The sequence below is a fragment of the Haliotis rubra genome, unplaced genomic scaffold (assembly GCF_003918875.1).
Source record: "Haliotis rubra isolate DU_JTF1 unplaced genomic scaffold, ASM391887v1 Scf207, whole genome shotgun sequence".
Lineage (NCBI taxonomy): Eukaryota > Metazoa > Mollusca > Gastropoda > Lepetellida > Haliotidae > Haliotis > Haliotis rubra.
The window spans coordinates 93,676-112,792 of NW_025766081.1; the positions used below are offsets into that span (position 1 = coordinate 93,676).

General features: G+C 40.2%; 1 protein-coding gene across 1 annotated transcript; it reads right to left on the reverse strand.

Moving 5' to 3' along the window:
- Positions 1–3,151: 3,151 nt before the first annotated feature.
- LOC124276177 lies at positions 3,152–8,955 on the reverse strand. The gene is made up of 3 exons (XM_046711839.1): positions 8,637–8,955; positions 4,237–4,374; positions 3,152–3,446 (listed from the first exon to the last, which is right to left on the reverse strand). Exons 1-3 carry the CDS (start codon positions 8,818–8,820, stop codon positions 3,259–3,261), a joined length of 510 nt encoding a protein of 169 aa, XP_046567795.1. The 5' UTR covers positions 8,821–8,955; the 3' UTR covers positions 3,152–3,258.
- Between the last annotated feature and the right edge of the window lie 10,162 nt (positions 8,956–19,117).

Genomic DNA, 19,117 nt, shown 5'->3' on the forward strand with positions numbered 1-19,117 from the left:
GGCCGGAGCCCTCTATAGTGGGCAACATGTTTCACTGCCATCTCTGTCGATTCCACAATCCGGCGCCATGGTCACTTAGCGTAACATAATGTTTCCACCAGTGATGTTAGCCGAATGAAGCAACTGGAAACCAAGAAACGAGGTGCAACGGAGTATTTTACTGTAGGAGGCTGTACGAGGCGATGACAACTGACATGCATCGTGACGTCGGTTACCATGGCAGTGACGTCATTAGTGTGACGTCATGCAAATATTGTACTACAGTACAAAACTCTTCCGCAACCTCTTTATGAAACCGGTTTCGGTTTGAAACCAAAAACATAACAAAAATACGCTATTTTGTCAATTTAAATGCATGTAAGACGTGGGTAATAAATAAAATACAACACTCGGTCTCATTACATACGAATTATACGAAACTCGTGACCTTCCTATGTTATCTGGATGATGTCTCAGTTCGACTCACAATTAAACAGCGACACGGCAACGTTCGCGATGTTTACATTCCCACAATGCATTTAAGTTGTAGAATGAATGAATTCACGTGTTTGTTATGAATGAAAAAATAGTTACGTCAGAATGTGACCTAATTGAGAGGTCATCGGTTATCCAATCAAATCGTTAGAATCTCAGGTCAAGTCGTTACGACACAGGTCAACGCGATACGACACACGTGTGACGTACGAGATTAGTATGCAACTACCCATACGTTGACCACGTGGGTAATAAATAGAGAATACTACACGAGGTCTCATTACATACGAATTATACGAAACGAGTGTCCTTCCTGTGGTATCTTCCGAGGTAACATAACTGCTGCAGTCTGTATGCTTTGTGAGATGTGAGGACAACTATAGGCTGGCCGCAACCAGCGAGTGTGTCATTTCCTGTGCGGAGTTGGGTCCCGAGACAGTTTCGTATTCCGGTTTCGTATTGCCGATTATTTTTTGTTTCTCTGCACCACAGCCGTGGTTGTGATATTGAAAAAATGAGAGATTCGGTGTTCTTATCAAAACAAGACTTAGGTCATTTTCAATTTTAATTCACCTTGAGGGCATATACGTACACATTATTAACAGACATCATCAGACCACTGTATCAGGCCTACCAAAGAAAACTTCCCCACTGGGCAGAAAAACGCAGAAAAGCCCACAATAATCGTGGAAATAGCAACATAAATGTAATACCTCGCTACTGAAACAGTAAAAACGGCAACTTTAAATCGCTAACACAGCATCATAAAACGAGGAGCCCGCAACTTCGATTTTGCGCATGCGCACATGGAAGAGGAAGTCTCGACCGCATGTTGACATTTTCCAGCTTGGACAAAAGTTACATTGCTTTTTAAGTATTTCTGTTGTGTTATTTGGCACTTATCATCATCATACTTGTGTGCGCACTTGTTTAGTTTACTTTCCATTCGTATGAAACGATTGACAGCAATTATTTCGACATATTTAATACTTCTTCTACGCCAGGCGATTCACGGTTGCTCGGAAATTGGAAAGAAGCCGAGATCGTAATGCGCATGCGCAGTAGAGGTCGAAGTTCGCTGATATAATAAATGTTGCAGTTTCATAGTTTTTCGTTGCCGTTTTTACTGTTTCAGTAGCGAGGTAATGTCTGTGGAATATGAACTAAACAGTTTTGAAAGTATGAGTCAGACAAAAGAATGAAGTAACAACCCTTCCCCCAACTCTCTTCTCACTCACTCTCGATCAATTTTCAATAAAGAATTTCACCCATGAGATTAAAATGCATCTGCTGAACGCAAGTTCCGAAAAGACCTACACGCGACATCGTACAAGCGAGCCTCGAGATACTTACACGAACAAGAAAAAATATACATATGACTGTTTAGCTTCTACATATATATATGACCCGTGAAGATCCGGGGTAGAATAGGTCTTCAGCAACCCATGCTTGCCACAAAAGGCGACTATGCTTGTCGTAAGAGGTGACTAACGGGATCGTGTGGTCAGGCTCGCTGACTTGGTTGACACACGTCATCGGTTCCCAATTGCGCAGATCCATGCTCATGCTGTTGACCACTGGATTGTCTGGTCCAGACTCGATTATTTACAGACCGCCGCCATATAGCTGGAATATTGCTGGGTGCGGCGTAAAACTAAACTCACTCACTCTACATATATATATTTTAACCTGGATCTTCACAGATATTCCTGATACAGAAGTATCAGGACTAAGCGTGGGATTAAGGGGTGCTTGTGTAAGGGCTAAGTGTCTTTACACCTATGCTACAGAACGTTCCCACGCTGAAATGAGAGTCGTATACTAGTGATAACGTTTGTTCCGATCAGTAAATTTGCTCTGGTGACTGTTTACAGAGATATGCCATTCGAACGAAACTTACGACAGCTGATGGCTCCAGGACATGTATCATGATGGAATTGAGTGTGAGTGAGTGAGTGAGTTACAATTTAACCTATCGGCATTATTGCTGCCATATGGCGACGAAACCAAGTTTATATACATACACAGTAACATTATATATATACAGAAGTACTTGAAATAATATTTTCATACACATTTATACATAACAAAATAGATTTAACACATGATACACTGGCTAATGGAGCTAATGTAATAACTTTACTAACATTATATGACTGGGATGACTCTGACCCAGGAAGTAACAAAATCCTCCTGCTCCTTAAGATTCCACGATGGATAAATGACGGGGTCATATTTCAAATTCAGAGGGCCCTCGGTGAGTTCATCTCATCACAGAAACTTTAACGATGAAGCAAATCCTCTATTAACACCCAATATTAGACAATATAGTACACAGTGTAATGGCTTGAATAAACAATTAAACCTCGTTATTCCGGACACCTTATCTAACGGGTCACCGTGTTTGGAATTTAGCATTTGTGAGTATTTTAATGCTTGCTACTTACACGATTAGTGTCCGGATACGTAAGGAGACAAGTTACTACTCGCTTATGTGATTATATATGTATGTTATGCCATCTATGAATGTTAATAAATGAAGACAAGTATGTATTGTTAGTATTTTTTATTTCTGTGAATATTTTTACATACGATGAAGATAACTAGATCTACCATTTCTGATATGCATGCAAAAGTATGACGATCATGACATTTAGTAAACATTGATATTTTCACACAAATACATTAATCCGACATTTTCATTAATCCGACATTTTCGTTAATCCGACATATTTGTCTGCAACCACAAGTGTCGGATTAACGAGAGTTGACTGTATTTCATGTTCATTTGTTATTGGAGCCTAGGACAGGTAGGTATTCACTGGCACTGTGAAGCCTCCTGTACTCCGACCAAGAGAACAATCCTGCTAACAGGAGTCCGACGCCTGCGGGAAACTCAATGTAGACTGCCCATGCTTTGTCGTCGAGGATCTTGGCGAGGAATGTCACCGCCCCGATTATTGTTAGGGCACCTGAATAAAACATTATTAAAGATTCAGCAGTTTATATGAAATTTATCATACCTTGAAAATTAATGCCACAACAAATCCTATCCATATCAATTTCTTCTTAATTCCATCTTCAAAAGAGCCACTTTTTTTGTGTATACTCACTTGTATTGTTAGTATTGGCTATTTCAATACCTATATTTATATAGATAATATCCTAATTAATTTCTGTGATGGATTTTCTTGGTCGGTCAGCATTGGGAAACAAAATGAAAAACATCTTTATTATTTGATTAAATTCTTCTCTTACTAAAAGTGAAATAAGATCTATATGATTTAACATAACTGCAAACTAAAATTGCTTGAAAAAACAATAACATTGAAATGAAAACAAGATATTTCTATTTACTCATTGAGTGATGTATGTACCAGACAGTAAACTGGACTGGCAAGTATGTTGGTATACCTTGACTGCAATGCCTAAGAATCCTCAGAACATGTACACAATGAAACACCGTCATTCCGGACCCTGCTAAACCAGTAGTTATACAGGGATATAACTACTACTACTACTACTACTACTACTACTACTACTACTGCTGCTGCTGCTGCTGCCACTACTACTACTAACACGGCTACTACTACTGTTGCTACTACTCCTACTACTACTCCAGATATATAATGAATTGTAAACGACGGTCTATGGCTTGGGGGTACAATTGCACGCCATCCAACAAGTCACCGAGTAGCGAGTCCAAGTTGCCTCTTCCCAGAAGCATTGTCAATCGAAACAATTCTTTGATATGTGACTTACCTGCTGTGATAAAGAAGGACTGACAAAGTCTCATCTTGAAAGGGGAAGGGTTGAAGAGGAACCAGGCTACTACACCAATTCCCAGAACACTGAATATAAACGCAATAGCCTCTAAAGCCTGCACCCAGTGGAATACACCTGCGGCAGAGAAATAGGAAGGGCGTTAGTGATATAAATATTACAATGAATGAGTATGGTTTTACGCGCTTCTAGCAATATTCCAGCAATATCACGGCGGAGAACACCAGACATGGACTACACACATTGTACCCATATGGGGAATCGAACCCGGGCCTTCGGCGTGACGAGCGAACGCTTTAACCACTAGGCTACCCCCACCGCCCCTCAGAAATGGGATTCACACAATGTACCCATGTGGGGAATCGAACCCGGGTCTTCAGCGTGACGAGCAGACGCTGTAACCATTAGACTACTACCGACCCAACAAAACAAGAGAAAATCTGTAAATAATAGAGGCTGGAACTCGTTTTTTTGTTTTGGGGTTTTTAACCCCGCACCCAGCAATATTCCAGCTATTCGAAGCGGGCGGTCTGTAAATAATCGAGTCAGGACCAGACAACCCTGTGATCAACAGTTAAGCATCGTGTTACGCAAATGGGATACGATGACATGTATCTACCAAGTCAGCGAGTCTGGCCATCCGGTCCCGTTAATCGCCTCTTACGACATTCTTTGGTTGAAGCCTGTATGTAATGATGTGGTTCTGAATTCGAGATTATGCTTCTGACATGGGTTTCACCAAAGTTGCAAACATCTACCACATATATTCTTTTAGAAATTTCACATAGTGCTATAACTTACTACTATTCAAAGCGGTGCCGGGTCGAACCCGGATCTTCGGCGTGACGAGCGAACGCTTTAACCACTAGGCTAGCCCACCGCCCCTCTATATGATGTAGAGAAACTAGCGGTTATATTGTGGGGAAGTCCATTGGTTAAAATGGAATCTTACGTGTAAGCATCTGTACATATGCAATGGGATTTCTTTTTGACAGAACATGCAGTGTTTTGGAAACTAAAATTCCAAATAACGATATTTATGATACAATCAAGAGAATTAAGAATAATTGTTATTCAGCCATTTGATTGGAAATTGCGCAATATTTTAAAAAATTCTTTGATAAAAACAAACAAAACAACATCATGTATGTAATGACATTTAGAATTGACTTGTTATGGAAAAATCTTTTTCGATAAGGAAATGTTGAACAACGAGGTGTGTTCTATGGATATACAACTTCTGAACTGTTGTTTACATTGAGTCTACCACACTTTTCCTGCTTGATGTTAACACAATCATATCATGCCGAACTTCCGTTTGCTTTGTCATTTCACTCACTGATGGTAGTATGGTAAATACATCTGTTTACGTGAGATCATTCCCTCCAGCGTGCGTTATAGAAACTGATAGGGAAAACAATATTTAAAATGGTTGACACCACTGTGGTCGTTTGAGTAAATGTTTGAGTAAATGTTTGAGTGAGTGAGTGAGTGAGTGAGTGAGTTTGGTTTTACGCCGCTTTTAGCAATATTCCAGCATTATCACACCGGAAATTGGCTTCACACATTGTACCCATGCGGGGATCGAACCCCGGTGACGAGATAACGCTATAACTACTTGGCTACCCCACCGTCCAGTAAGTGTTTGAGCTTTATAACTTGACGTGGTATGAAAACAATCTTTGTACCATTTCTTCCCAAACGTCACACTGTATCAGTGCAGATAAAACAGTATAAGTTAGTAAAAGGTTATCAAACCGATGAGATTAGAAAAAGTCTCAGTTGGGATGAAAATTTGGTATTCCCCCAACCCCATGTTCAATAGTTTCCATTTGTAAGATATCTCTTAAAACTTGAAGGTTAAAAAAATATATCTGGAGTAACATTTTGGATTTCAAACATGAAGTGCACAATAAGATTATATAACGTACTCATGCCAATAATGGTTGTCACCCCTTCAATTTTTTTTATTGGAGAGGGGGTGTGGGTGTGGGTGGGGTTGGGTTTGGGATGGGGGGGTGACAACCATTATTGGCATGAGTATAGTAATACTGACATCCCATTTTGATGTCTAATAAGGGAATGAAGTCATTTGGACTTACACTATGGCTAATGGTAATTGAACCTGATCAATTAAATATTGCATGAGACAATGGTTCTCAGGAATCGGTTTCCATGGCAAATGGAAATGTTTTTTGGACATTGTTAAATACTAAATCTTTTACAGGCGTTTAGAAAACACGAGGACATGACACGTATGGCTAAAAAGTTCCATTTGTTTGTAACAACCTTTATGGCTACTTGCGAGTTGCACCCTCGTCGGGTATCTACAACACTCAAATTGTTGTTGCAAACAAAGAAGTTTTATCCATAACGGTTTCGTGTCTTCAAACGACATAACCTGTGAATATCCGAGTAAAATTGTGTCTTCAGTAGCCCCAGTCTAAGTAAACTTAGGCTCAGTATTATTCGTTACACTGCTATACTGTGTCTAACAAAACCCAGTAGAAGGTCGCGAGGGTGTCCTCCCATTACGCAGACAGCCAGTTCGCAGACACCTTAAAACAACAACATTTACGGTTCAGTGAACAGATTATCTACTACCTATTACCTACTCATTACAATGGAATAGTCCAAATAAAAACACAATATCAAGACATATGACGAGTGCACCTAATTACGATTTATTTAGAATAAATATTTAAAATATGACGCATCATGTCAATGTGGCCATGGATGTGAGAATTCTTTTCATTACTTCCTTGAATGTCCATTGTATACTACTCAAAGACATAAACTGTTACAATCTTTAGAAAGTATTGTTGAAATTAGAACACTGATAGGTATTAATCGTATCTTACATGGCAATGCGGGTGTCTCATTTACTGCAAATCAGAATGTTTCCAAATATGTACATATCTATATCTCTCCAACAAAACGTTTTCTCAGTTAACTTCTGTTGTACATATGCTATTATTGGGAGGGGTCTTTTCTATCAATAAACACAATCAAACCTCTAAGTAACAAACCTGTTTTTATATTCGCTAGTAATTGATAGTAAAATCAATTTTGAGAAAAGAAATCATTTATCATTTAATCACAACAAATCTCTGTTTACCCACAATCAAACTTCTCAGTAACGAACCTGTTTCAGGCTCACCTAGACTAAGGCTTAGTCTCTGAATATATATAATTTTGATAGTAACAAACAAGCCCATTTATATTGAAAAGGAGCCCTAGTGAGACCAGAGATCGGGGAACCTGAGGAAACCTAGACTTGCTTTATTTAGGGTTTTAGCACTGCAGAGAGGGCTTGGCAGTAGGGAAATTAATGTGGTTCAGGGACTGTGAGACAGACTAAGGCTCACCCTGCTCTACTCACTAGACAGTGGACTGTTCCATTATACCCATAGGTGTTACCCTAATTAACCTTCTAGTTCAGTGTCTGTCAAATGGGTGTCTGTCAAATGGGAGTTAACTTTTGAGCGACCTATGACCGTCCAATCAAACGCGAGACGGCCGAACAGATTTAACCAATCAGACAACGACTACTTGTTAGGGTTCAGCGGGACTTACAAAACGGTTTTTGGATTTTCCCTTCCCTGGTCGCTGACACTGATCTATCAACAAACGAAAATCCGCATAAAACACAGATATTTGGCCTGCAGTATATACGCTTAGGGGTTTCTAATGACATGGTTACTATTTGCTTATATTTTCGAAAGATGAAATCCTTGAATATTGACAAAAACGCTATTTTCAGCGACTGTCTACTCATTGCGTGTATCACTCGGAAACGATCGTGCGGAAAAAAGCATTCGGAATCGTTCGAGTTTTTGAGGTAAAGGTTCAAACGGTATGTGAGAATGTTAACTTTCGCGATTTGGTAAGCTGTGTTCTGATTGGTCAGTCCAAAAGGTTAGCTGACGCGACCTTCTACAAGCCTCAAGGTTTTGTTAGACTCAGTATAGCAGTGTAACGAATAATACTGAGCCTAAGTTTACTTAGACTGCAGTAGCCCCTGCATGTCGTAAGACTACTGAGAGGGGACGAACGGATTCGTTTGGTCAGGCTCGCTGACTTGGTTGACACGTCATCGTATCCCTCTATGTAGAGGGGCGGTGGTGTATCCTAATGGTAAAGCGTACGCTGAAGACCCGGATTCGATTCCCCGAATGGGTACAATATGTGAAGCCCTATTTCCGGTGCCCCCTTCTGTGATATTGCTGGAATATTGCTAAAAGCTGCGTAAAACCAAACTCACTCACCCAATTACAATGTATATAAATCGATGCTGATGCTGTTGATCACTGGATAGTCTCGCCCAATTTCGATTATTTACAGACAACAAACAAACAAATCAAACGAAATAGACTCACTGGGCAAGCCGTCGGGGGCGGCGACACACGTCCCAGCTCCACACACAAGCCACAAACCGCCATGGATGTTGTAGCCGGTGAACCAGTAGGGGGAAGCAAATGCTATAACCTGAATCACAAATCCAACAGCACAGCACAGCAAGGCAAGTTTCACCTTTGCAGAATTCAGCGTTTCAATCGCCATGGTGAAGTCAGTTTGCAGCTTTGTCAAAAGTTAAAACTTTACGATTTTAATTCCCTGTTCAACTGATGAACAGTTTCCGACTGTCTCTCTATATGTTGCGTACTGCGCTTCGAACGAGGCTTCCTGGTATTGTTGGGGACATCCGGGTTGTAGCTGAAATCTGCGTATGGTCAGTTAGACAGAGGGTGACCTTCCCATGTTCCGGTGATTACTTCCGTCACTGAGACCCCCACACGTGCAGACGGCGAATAGTGTAATGGATGCGCCATGTTTGTTCCTCAGTTTGTTTGCAATATAACAAAAACTTGCAAAATTGATGTTTATATATATTATCAGGGGACTTGTAATCATTATATTAAAGGCACTATTTCACTACACACTTCTCTTAAAATACATAATGCATTTCTCTCAATCATACTATCAGCCCTTAGGGAAGCTATCATATAATTTATTTTTTAAACAAAATACGTATTTAGATTAAAAGTTCGAATTAATGAATGCAACGTTGCATTAAATCGACTCTCGCGCCCGAACATGATTTCAAGCGAACCCCATATAGTTATGTCCCTTGGAACGCTCTTTACCGATACCCTATTTATAACGCAACTATGGTGATTGAAACCAGGTCGGCAAACACCGACAAAACCGCGTGCGACAGTTTTTGATGTATGGAGCAATGTTTTGATGTTTACATTCCATATATGACATGTGTTCTCTGTTTGGACGCTGTTCAGATTACGAAAACGTACCCTGGGACTATTGCATTCAGCACTGTGTGTTTTCTTGATCGGATCTGTCATACGGTTGTATGCATTTGATTGAGTTATAAAAGAAACGACCATACACAGTAACGAATATTTCGCGGTGCACAATACCTCTCGCAATCAGCTGAACGGGAACAACAATAACATATACGGTTTCGGTTTTGGGTTGCGGAATATGGACTCGTCCGCCGTTTAGGGTATCGGGTACGTTTCTGTATTTTGACTTTGTTTAGGGTACATTTCTTTGTACAAAAACGTACCTGTGGTACAGTATCTGTGCCGACAACGACCCCTTTAGCATTACTTGGGTTCCAGCAACCAAATCTTCATTTTGAAAACAGGATATTTGTACCGGACATATACCTAGTGGCAATGGAGGCGGTGTCGCCCGAAGGTAGTTTTTGTTTTGAGACGTTGAGTTGAAGTAATTGTTTAGGTGCAGGGGCGGTGGGGTAGCCTAGTGGTTAAAGCCTTCGCTCGTCATGCCGAAGACCCGGGATCGATCCCCCACATGGGTACAATGTGTGAAGCCCATTTCTGGTGTCCCTCGCCTTGATATTGCTGGAATATTGCTACAAGCGGCGTAAAAGTAAACTCACTCACTCGTTTTTTTATGCCAGCTGAGCGCACATCATGTATACAACGGGGTGGATAGTTATTTTCAGTGATCCATTCATAAAAATTGTCACAGCTATTTTAATCGGTTTCATCGGATTATCGAGACTATACTCTGGCGTATATTTATCAACCAAAGAGGAAGAAGCGTTCGGTCGTCATGCCCAAATTCCTGTTCGAATCCCCAGTCTGAGAAGTATTCACCGTGTTCACCAAAAGTAGTCGCTGTATGATTGAATTATGCAGATACGATGTTAAATGTGAACTCCCTAAATCGTGTGGTCTTTGTGTACGATAAATGGCGTTTGGGGTAAATGTACCGAAATTGGCAACATCGGAATCTTATCCATATCCACCAGCAGTTTCATACCTTCAATAGAAATAGTCTCGACTCATTCTCTACCATAGCTTCGTGAAGCAGGGAATCATGGCTTACAAAAATGGCTTACAAACAAAATTAATGTCTGGTTTGCAAAGTTTCGCTTCAGAGGGCATCTCATCTCAGAAAATTGGCATATAGCGAGCTTTTCAAATAATTAGACAGCTCATTTAAGGTTCACGTATTCGAGATTTGGGAACTTATAGGGCCTGTGAGTCTCGTGGGCGCTACTTCCGGTACTAAGCTGGTTCCCGTCTCCCTTTGCGCGCGCCAACTTGCTATATGCGAACGGGGCCAAGCTTACTTACGGTACCAGATTTCGGGTGAGAAGCGTATATTCAAGAACCAGTTCTTGTTCCAAATTGCGCGATCACCAAATATGACTTTACTTGACCGGACCAAGTGTACAACCATACATGGGTGTCATAGTTGTTCACAGTCCTAATAGTTGGATTATCCGCGGATGGTTAGATCGGAAATGTGTTATTCCTGCAAGGATTATCGGTTCCTTACTGTCAACTGACAACCATGAGACCATTCAAAAAAGTATGAAACGTTGTTTTGCACCGGAAGTACTAAGGTCTCGCGAAGTGCCTTGACCTAGTTTACGTATTCGAGATTTGGGAACAAGTAAGCCTAGGTATGGACGAAAGAGAACTGAGCCGGGATGAACGAGGGTGATATGTACCAAGTTATTGCTGCAGAGTAGACAACCACTGCCTGATGGTGGACGTGATTAATTTTCACATTAGGTGTCATGTACCACTCCACGATGATAAGCCATGAGGACAGACATCCATTTCTCTCGGGACGCGGACAAGCACGAACAAGACATTTGAATGTATTTGAAAGGTCACAACATTGCTGCTCCGCTTTGTCCATGTCCTGATCTCTTAGCCAGGGAAAATGCTAGAATTACACAAGTTTCTAAGGTAATAATTAATAGTTTAAATTATAAATTAAAAAAATATATAAATAAAAAGAAATCATTGTCTGTCACCGCTGCAAATATATGTATTAATAGGACAACTCTTACGGTTCCAACACGGCAAACCTTTTCTGTGTGATTTGAGTAGAAAACTGTTTTCTGTCACCACCACTGCTTCTGCTGTTGCCGGTTAAAAAACCGTGTTGCGACACTGAATAACCAACTGAGAAACTGCATAACATTGCAATCCGTGAACATCCGGGTTAGAATCGATCTTCAGTAACCCATGCTTGTCGTAAGAAGCGACTAACGAGATTGGGTAGTCAGGCTGGCTGACTTGGTTGACACGTCATCGTATCCCAATTGTGTAGGTCGATGCTCATGTTGTTGATCACTGGATTGTCTGGTCCAGACCTGATTATTTACAGACCGCCGCCATATAGCTGGAATATTGCTGGTTGCGGCGTAAAACTAAACTCACTCACTCACTCATAACATTACATGCCCCTGTCACCAGGTTTTCTGGACTTTGATAGCCATGTGACTTACTCCTCTAACATACTAGTGTCCCCAATGAACTGTCCGCATAGATGGGCCAAGTATAGAATTACTATACAATGTACATCGATGGGCTTAGCATTCACTACAGCCTTGGAGACCGCCTCCGTGGTGTAGTGGTTAGAGCATCCGCCCGGAGAGCGGAAGGTCGCGGGTTCGATCCCGGACCACGTCATACGTTAAAATATGGTACTTGTTGGTCCCTGTCTGGCGCTCGGCATTAATGGGTACGACAAGGACTGGTCGGCTCGGAGTCAGTATGATGTGTCTGAGTGGGGTATTCATGCTTCACTGCGGCATGGTATCTCAGTGGGCTAGCACTATAAAACCAGCTTAAGTCTGGGCTAGTACAAGCAGCCGCACATACACATACACACGCATGCACGTCGTTATATGAGCGAAATATTCTCAAGCACGACGTTTAACCCAATTTCACCTCACCTCACTACAGCCTTGGACCAAGGCCAGAAAATACGGACTTCTTTGTTTATGTATTTAATGTTCAGTTAAGCGGTCTCTTAAATATTGGCTTCAGTTCTTTCTGCAGTATAATAATAATGGCATTTGTAATGCGCTGAATTCCGCAATTCGGCGGGGCACGCTCAAAGCGCCACAATCTGATTATTATTACCCCGGAGAACCCAAGCTGCCTGTGAGGCGCTAAAAGGTTAATTGTCACATGACTTATCCCACCGGGTACCCATTTTCTGCTGGATGAACAGAGGCAAGTTTGAACAAAAACCCACAGTACACCAATACAAAGCTTGCGAAGAAACCTGGACAAGGATAAATGAACACTTTTACTTCCGTGTGGTCCCTTATATATGTTCCCCAGTATATATCATTATCAAATGCTTACGCGGTGAAGCGGTAGATGTTAATTCCTTAATATTTCCGCAATGTAAATAACTAAATAGGAAAGACATCATTACACGGGCTGTGGCTTAACATTAGTACTATTTGTACTATTAGTGCGCCCCAGGGACACACACGGCACACATACGACGTTTAGCATTATCAAACCCACCTGGAAAGTCAACAATATTTGAAAAATTATGCTGCATTTTGAGGCCTTTCATTTGCACGTGAATATTTAAAGAACAAATAAACTGTTTTTTTTGTACTCTTTTAACCATTACATATGAACGATTCGTGGTTAGTCTTATAAATGCGGAACACCAAATTCATTCTTAAAAAACTTGTGGCTAATTAATACCGAGCGATTAATAGTTGCCAAAACGTCGCCTGCTTCACTCTCGCCCGCCAACGAAACCACAGACAGGTTATGTAACTCTGTCGCCAGAGCCATGAGGAAGGATTTTCAGTTAGTGGTATATAAAGTGTGTAGCAAGCTCGTCATTTTGATGATTTATCGACATCAACGACGACATGCCGAATCGTTGGGTTGTCGTCAATTGCTCCTTGGGGTCGGGCGATGGTGTCACCATCTACAGATTTCCACATGACCCCGCAGTTCGTGCTAAATGGGTTATGTTTGTGAGTGCGAAGCGAGCGTTGTGAAAGCCTGAAACGATATATTACTTGTGTTCAGTTCGCTTTACGGAAGTTAAAGAATCAAAACTACTTACTAGTTGTAGTAAAATATGTATATGATTGATGACCATAAAGATTTTCCATGACACAAGTTGTAACATCATAGGCGGATCCAGAGGGGGGTGCAGGGGTGCGCACCCCCCCTTTTGTCCTGAAAGTTTATTAAATGACCATTGAAACTCTCGTGAAAATGAAGTGTGCACCCCTCCTTTCTCAATTGTGTGCACCCCTCCCCTTTCTCAAAAAGCTGTATCCGCCCCTGAACATAACGATTTCTTCCTCGGAAGCGAGGTTGTGGTCGAAGTAACAATAATATTGTAAGTAGTATTATATTGACACCCACCTCGCTTCCACGAGAGAAATTGTTATGTTGTAACCTATGTCATGCTAAGTCCTATTGGCCATCAATCAAATACGTAATTTACTACCAGAAGAAAGTAGTTTTGATTTTGTAACTCGGTGAAAACAAACCTCAATAGCATTTATCCTCAGACTGGCAGATGTTCGCGACAGGGCGCCGCCATTTTTGAAAATCGTAAAGTCACGGTCATGTACAAAATCAATGACCCCCTTCCCTTCCCATAATTTCTAAATTTTAATGTACAAAATTGCTTCTTCCCCCAGTACGTGTGGACAAAATTGCTGACCCCCGTAGCTCCCTGAACAAAATGGGTGAACCGTGAACCCCCTTAAAATCATCATCATCAAACCCCCACCCCACCACCACCACCACCACCACCCCGGCTATAAATTATGAACGGTTCCTAAAGTCTGTTAGAATTAATTAACACGCACTAGTGTATGTTGTCTGTCTCATTTCACTTCACAGCGAAAACAATGATTCTGTTGAATGCTACCTCAAATGAATAAAAACGAATGCAAACATTAAAATTTAAACAGATTAAAGTAATAGGAACAATGTCAGGCTATTACCTTGTTCGAGGAATGTATCCATCAATATCCACAAAAACGAGTGGTATGACATTCATCTGCAGCTGTTCCAAGTGATGTGTCCTTTAACAGTCTATTATACGAAAAAGTGATATATCGTTTCAGGTATTTCACACTGGTGTATAGTCTCATTGGTCACCCAAGATATGCACATCTGGCAACGAATTGCATAATGTCCGCCTTTCTTTAAAAAAGGGTAATTTAGCTAGCCAATAATGAGCAATCAATCAATGTATTGACGGTTAATCCTTTGAAAGAAGGACGTTGTTTTTACACAGACACAGACACGACAGAGTGTATTCAGTATAGATTAGTAAATCTACATACATAAACACTACCTTTTGACAAATCCGCCGTGCAAGATAAAAGTAATTAATCAATCAGCGTGTTATCGGTTAATCATTTGATCGATGCTTATAATGTTTAATATTTACTCCACACACAAGAAATGCCAAATGGGAACCTTTGTCGGGTAATCTAAGTGGTGTTACCACTAATTATACCTGTTATAATTTCATTAACTGACCATCAAGTGAATGATGAAAATAACATGTGTAGGTTTATACCACCTAACACGGTTACAAGGGAGTATTAATTGCTGTATTGCATGCAATTTTAATACAAAGAGAACTTCATTGTTGCATAAGAAATACAAATAAGCATTTGCTGTGTGCTAAAACTGTATGTACCTATTTACCTAAGTATATTTTCAGATTCTTCTAGCAATGGCAAAGTAGGGTTGTTTAGTTTACGGATTCAAATAAATCAAATGTCAATTTTTAATATCATACGTAATAGAAGTCACAGTTTTACATGACATGATTAAATATCGAGGTAAAAAAACACAGAAATGGGATCAATTTGGATCAGTCATTATACCAGCCAGGCATTAGTAAACCTGAAAAAGCCCACACTGCTTTGCTACTTTATTACAATCAGACAAGAACTACCGGGGATATTTTCAAATAACTGCATCTGATGGGCATCCACCCTTCTTAATGTCGCACTGTTTAGGTTGAAGAAATTAACCGTAACTGTGATGAGCGAGGCTGATCATCCTTTTCGCTATCACTAGCGTCTGGTTCGAACAAATAAGGCCTAGCGACTCCAAGCGATTTTGACAGAATCGTCTATGAAAACAAGTTGTAACTCGGAAACAAAATTGAATGACAGTAGATTGTGAGAACATATAGCTTTCATTTTTCACAACAGTTGTCACGATTTCAGGTTTATACAAACCTGTAAACAAGAAAATTTACCCCCTGAAATGTACATCAATTCTGCAGCGGCCCTGATATCTATTCCTCATATGACGTCACAGAGACGCCCCGCTCTGATTGGTTGAAATTTCGTTCGCGGGTGAGAATTGTGCACTGTGGTCAAAAAGGTCGAATTAAGTTAATTAAAGATCGAAATGAGTAGTTTTAATGACGGGGTTTCATTTATAACGATGCCAATTAATGATTTATGTATTTGTACCCCCCTAGAGTATATTTGATCTTTAAAGGCACATTTTCGACAATATTTTGGCCTATATTATATACATGTATATAGCTTCCTATTGATGCAATAAAAGACTTATTATCCTTTACGACTTGCCTGAAATCGATAACTGAAACTTTGCGGCGAACAGCTTCCAAACAGAGAACACTTGCCATATATGGAATGAAAACAATTGCTCAATATATCAAAACTATCGCGCGCAGTGTTGTCGGCGTTTGCCGAAATGTTTTCAATCATTTGAAAAGAGAGCTCCAAGGGACATAACTCTATGGGGTTCGCTTAAAATAGTGTTCGGCCGGTTGAGGGCGCGAGTGGATTTTATGCAACATTGTATTAATTCATTCGAACTTTTTAATTTATTATTGCAATCTAAATACATTTGTTTTTGAATAAATGATATGGTAGGTTCTCTTATGGCTGATAGTTAGTATTATTAGAGAAATACATGATTTATTTTTAGTGAAGTGTGATATAGTTCCTATAAGTTGCATGTCGCTATTAATTAATCTGCAGAGTTGCGTCCCTTGACCACGCCAGAAAACTATGAAAGTGGGTTCGGTTTGCTCCCATAGATTTTAGGTTTGTCTGTACCATACACGTATAACTGGGTTTTACCGTGGAGATGTGTATCACCTCGGAATTTACTCGATCGTTTAGTATTACCCAACTCATAAACTCCACCTGAACTTAGTTGTTATCTTGCTTTTGCAGTGGTGTGGTAAATTTGATCAGCTGGACCTGTCTTCCATTTAATTGTTTGGTCCTTTGTCTGAACCATTGTTTTAAGTGCAGGTGACGTAATTATAATAGTGTTAACTTATATCCATGAATCACAGTTCGATTAAATCTCTGAGAGAATGAATCATCAGGACCAACATTCCATGATCAAGAGAGGCAACGATCAGAGCTAGCGATCATCTGAGTAGCCCTCAGATGACAACCATGGCTAATGATATATTTGCGTCGTTGGCAATTAATGTCGTCGTTGTTTACGGAAGTGTATACTCCGTTAAGGAAGACTTGGTGGAAATGTACTTAAGAGTTGAGGGCGGAACACGTTGGCTAGTAGGGCTTCAACGAGTCCATTTTCTTTGGCTCGAGTACTCGAGGAGCGAGACTCGACTCGGAACCCAAGTACTCGAAATTCATACCTTTCAAGCAAACGATAACGTAACCGGCATCACGTGTTCCGGTCACAAAGTGAACACTTACATCATTCCGACTATATCGTCGTGTGACTAACATTTCCTGTTGGTCAGAATCAGTATTTTGATGTTTACTTGCCAAATGTTTTTTTTCATCGTAACGCAGTGATATACCGCACAGGCGGCATTTGTTTTTTTTTCTCTTTTCACTGTCCAAAACAAGATACACCCATACATTTGATTTTTTATCGTACGTTCTCCATGTCTATTAAGATAGTTACCTAATCATTTTAAGAAGTGAAATCTCACACGATGCATAATATTTACTCTCATCTGCAGACTTGTAACAACTAATACCATACAGCCACACCTTATGAGGGGTAAACTATTTTATCTAGGTGTTAATAAAAACATTATCATATGGGTTAAAGAATTCAGGGTACATAGAACTCAGTATGTCAGTGCCAATGGCTATCAATCTTCTTTTCTCTCATTGTCTACTGGAGCTCCACAGGGCTGTGTTCCTTCATCCGTACTTTTCTTTTGTATACCAGTGATTGTTACTTGTCAATAAATGACTTGTTTACTGTGAAATTCGCAGATGACGCCACTGCTTCTGGCCTAATTTCTCATTCTGAACATTATTATCGTCAAGGCATTGGCAAAACCGTAATGACAGTTTTTTTTATCAAACCTTTATTCAAAGTGTGCTGAGCTACAATTTTCTATGTTGGTATGGGTGTCTGTCTAATCGCAACAAAAACAATTTTTTGCACTTCTGTTGGAAAGATCGTACATCCGGCAATGTGGAAGATGTAAGCATATTATACTTTCCACATAACTCATTCGATGTATTATGTTTACAGATTGAAAGTATATATAAACTCTGTGAAATATTAACTGTTTGTTCACTTGATCACAGATTCAATGATTCATAGAAATATGTAATTAAATTTCAACTCCAGTAATTACATTTTTTCACCTCATGCCGGCACGACGTTGAAAATCATGTGCTGGCTTGCCGCATGGAGCTCTGGGTAGGAGAGTGTGTTCCCGGCTCCCTTTGCGCGCGCCAACTTGAGGGGCCCAGCTTACTTCCGGTACCAGATTTCCGGTGACAAGCGTATATTCTAGATCCAGTTCTGGTTCCAAATTGCGCGACCGCCAAATACATCCCAAATAATATTTGTAAATATACTAAAATTATTAACATAACTTAACACAATTACTAGAGAACTCACAAAATGACTAAAAGATAAGGTTAGGTTTAGAGTTAAGTTTAGGGTTGGGGGAACGGAAGGAACTCTTTCTTATAACTTTACTAGACCGGACCAAGTGTACGTTGTTTGTCACCGGGAGTACTAAGGTCTCGCAAAGTGCCGTGACCTACTTACGGGCCCAAATGAGAGAATCAGTTTTCTGTATCAACCGACACTGTGACACTGATGTAGCTTTGCTCTATTTGGAAATCCATGTCCTAACAAATGATCTCAATGAAGATAGATTTTTCCAAATCCCATTTTGGATGTTGCATTCTGAACCTTTATTGGTTGACATCAGTCTGGCATTTCCCAGTGTGTGACGTTGACAACAGCAGTCCGCCATTTCCAAGTGTGTGAATGAACTGATTTAGGCCATAATTGATTATAAATATTTTAAAAAGTCTCTATTTCCCCATGGTAGTCCTATAAAGAATACCAAACATCACATCTTGGAGTTTCAACAATACAAATGCTAAATTTAAAAGTAGCAACTACATTGTAATAACTCATGAAACTGTATGAAAAAGGATAAACCTAAAATGTGTCCAAAAGCCAGGGAGATTTTCAGGAAGTATTTTCCAAGAAACATGAGCAAGATTTTCCAAGTTCATTTCATCATTGGCAGAACAAACACAAAG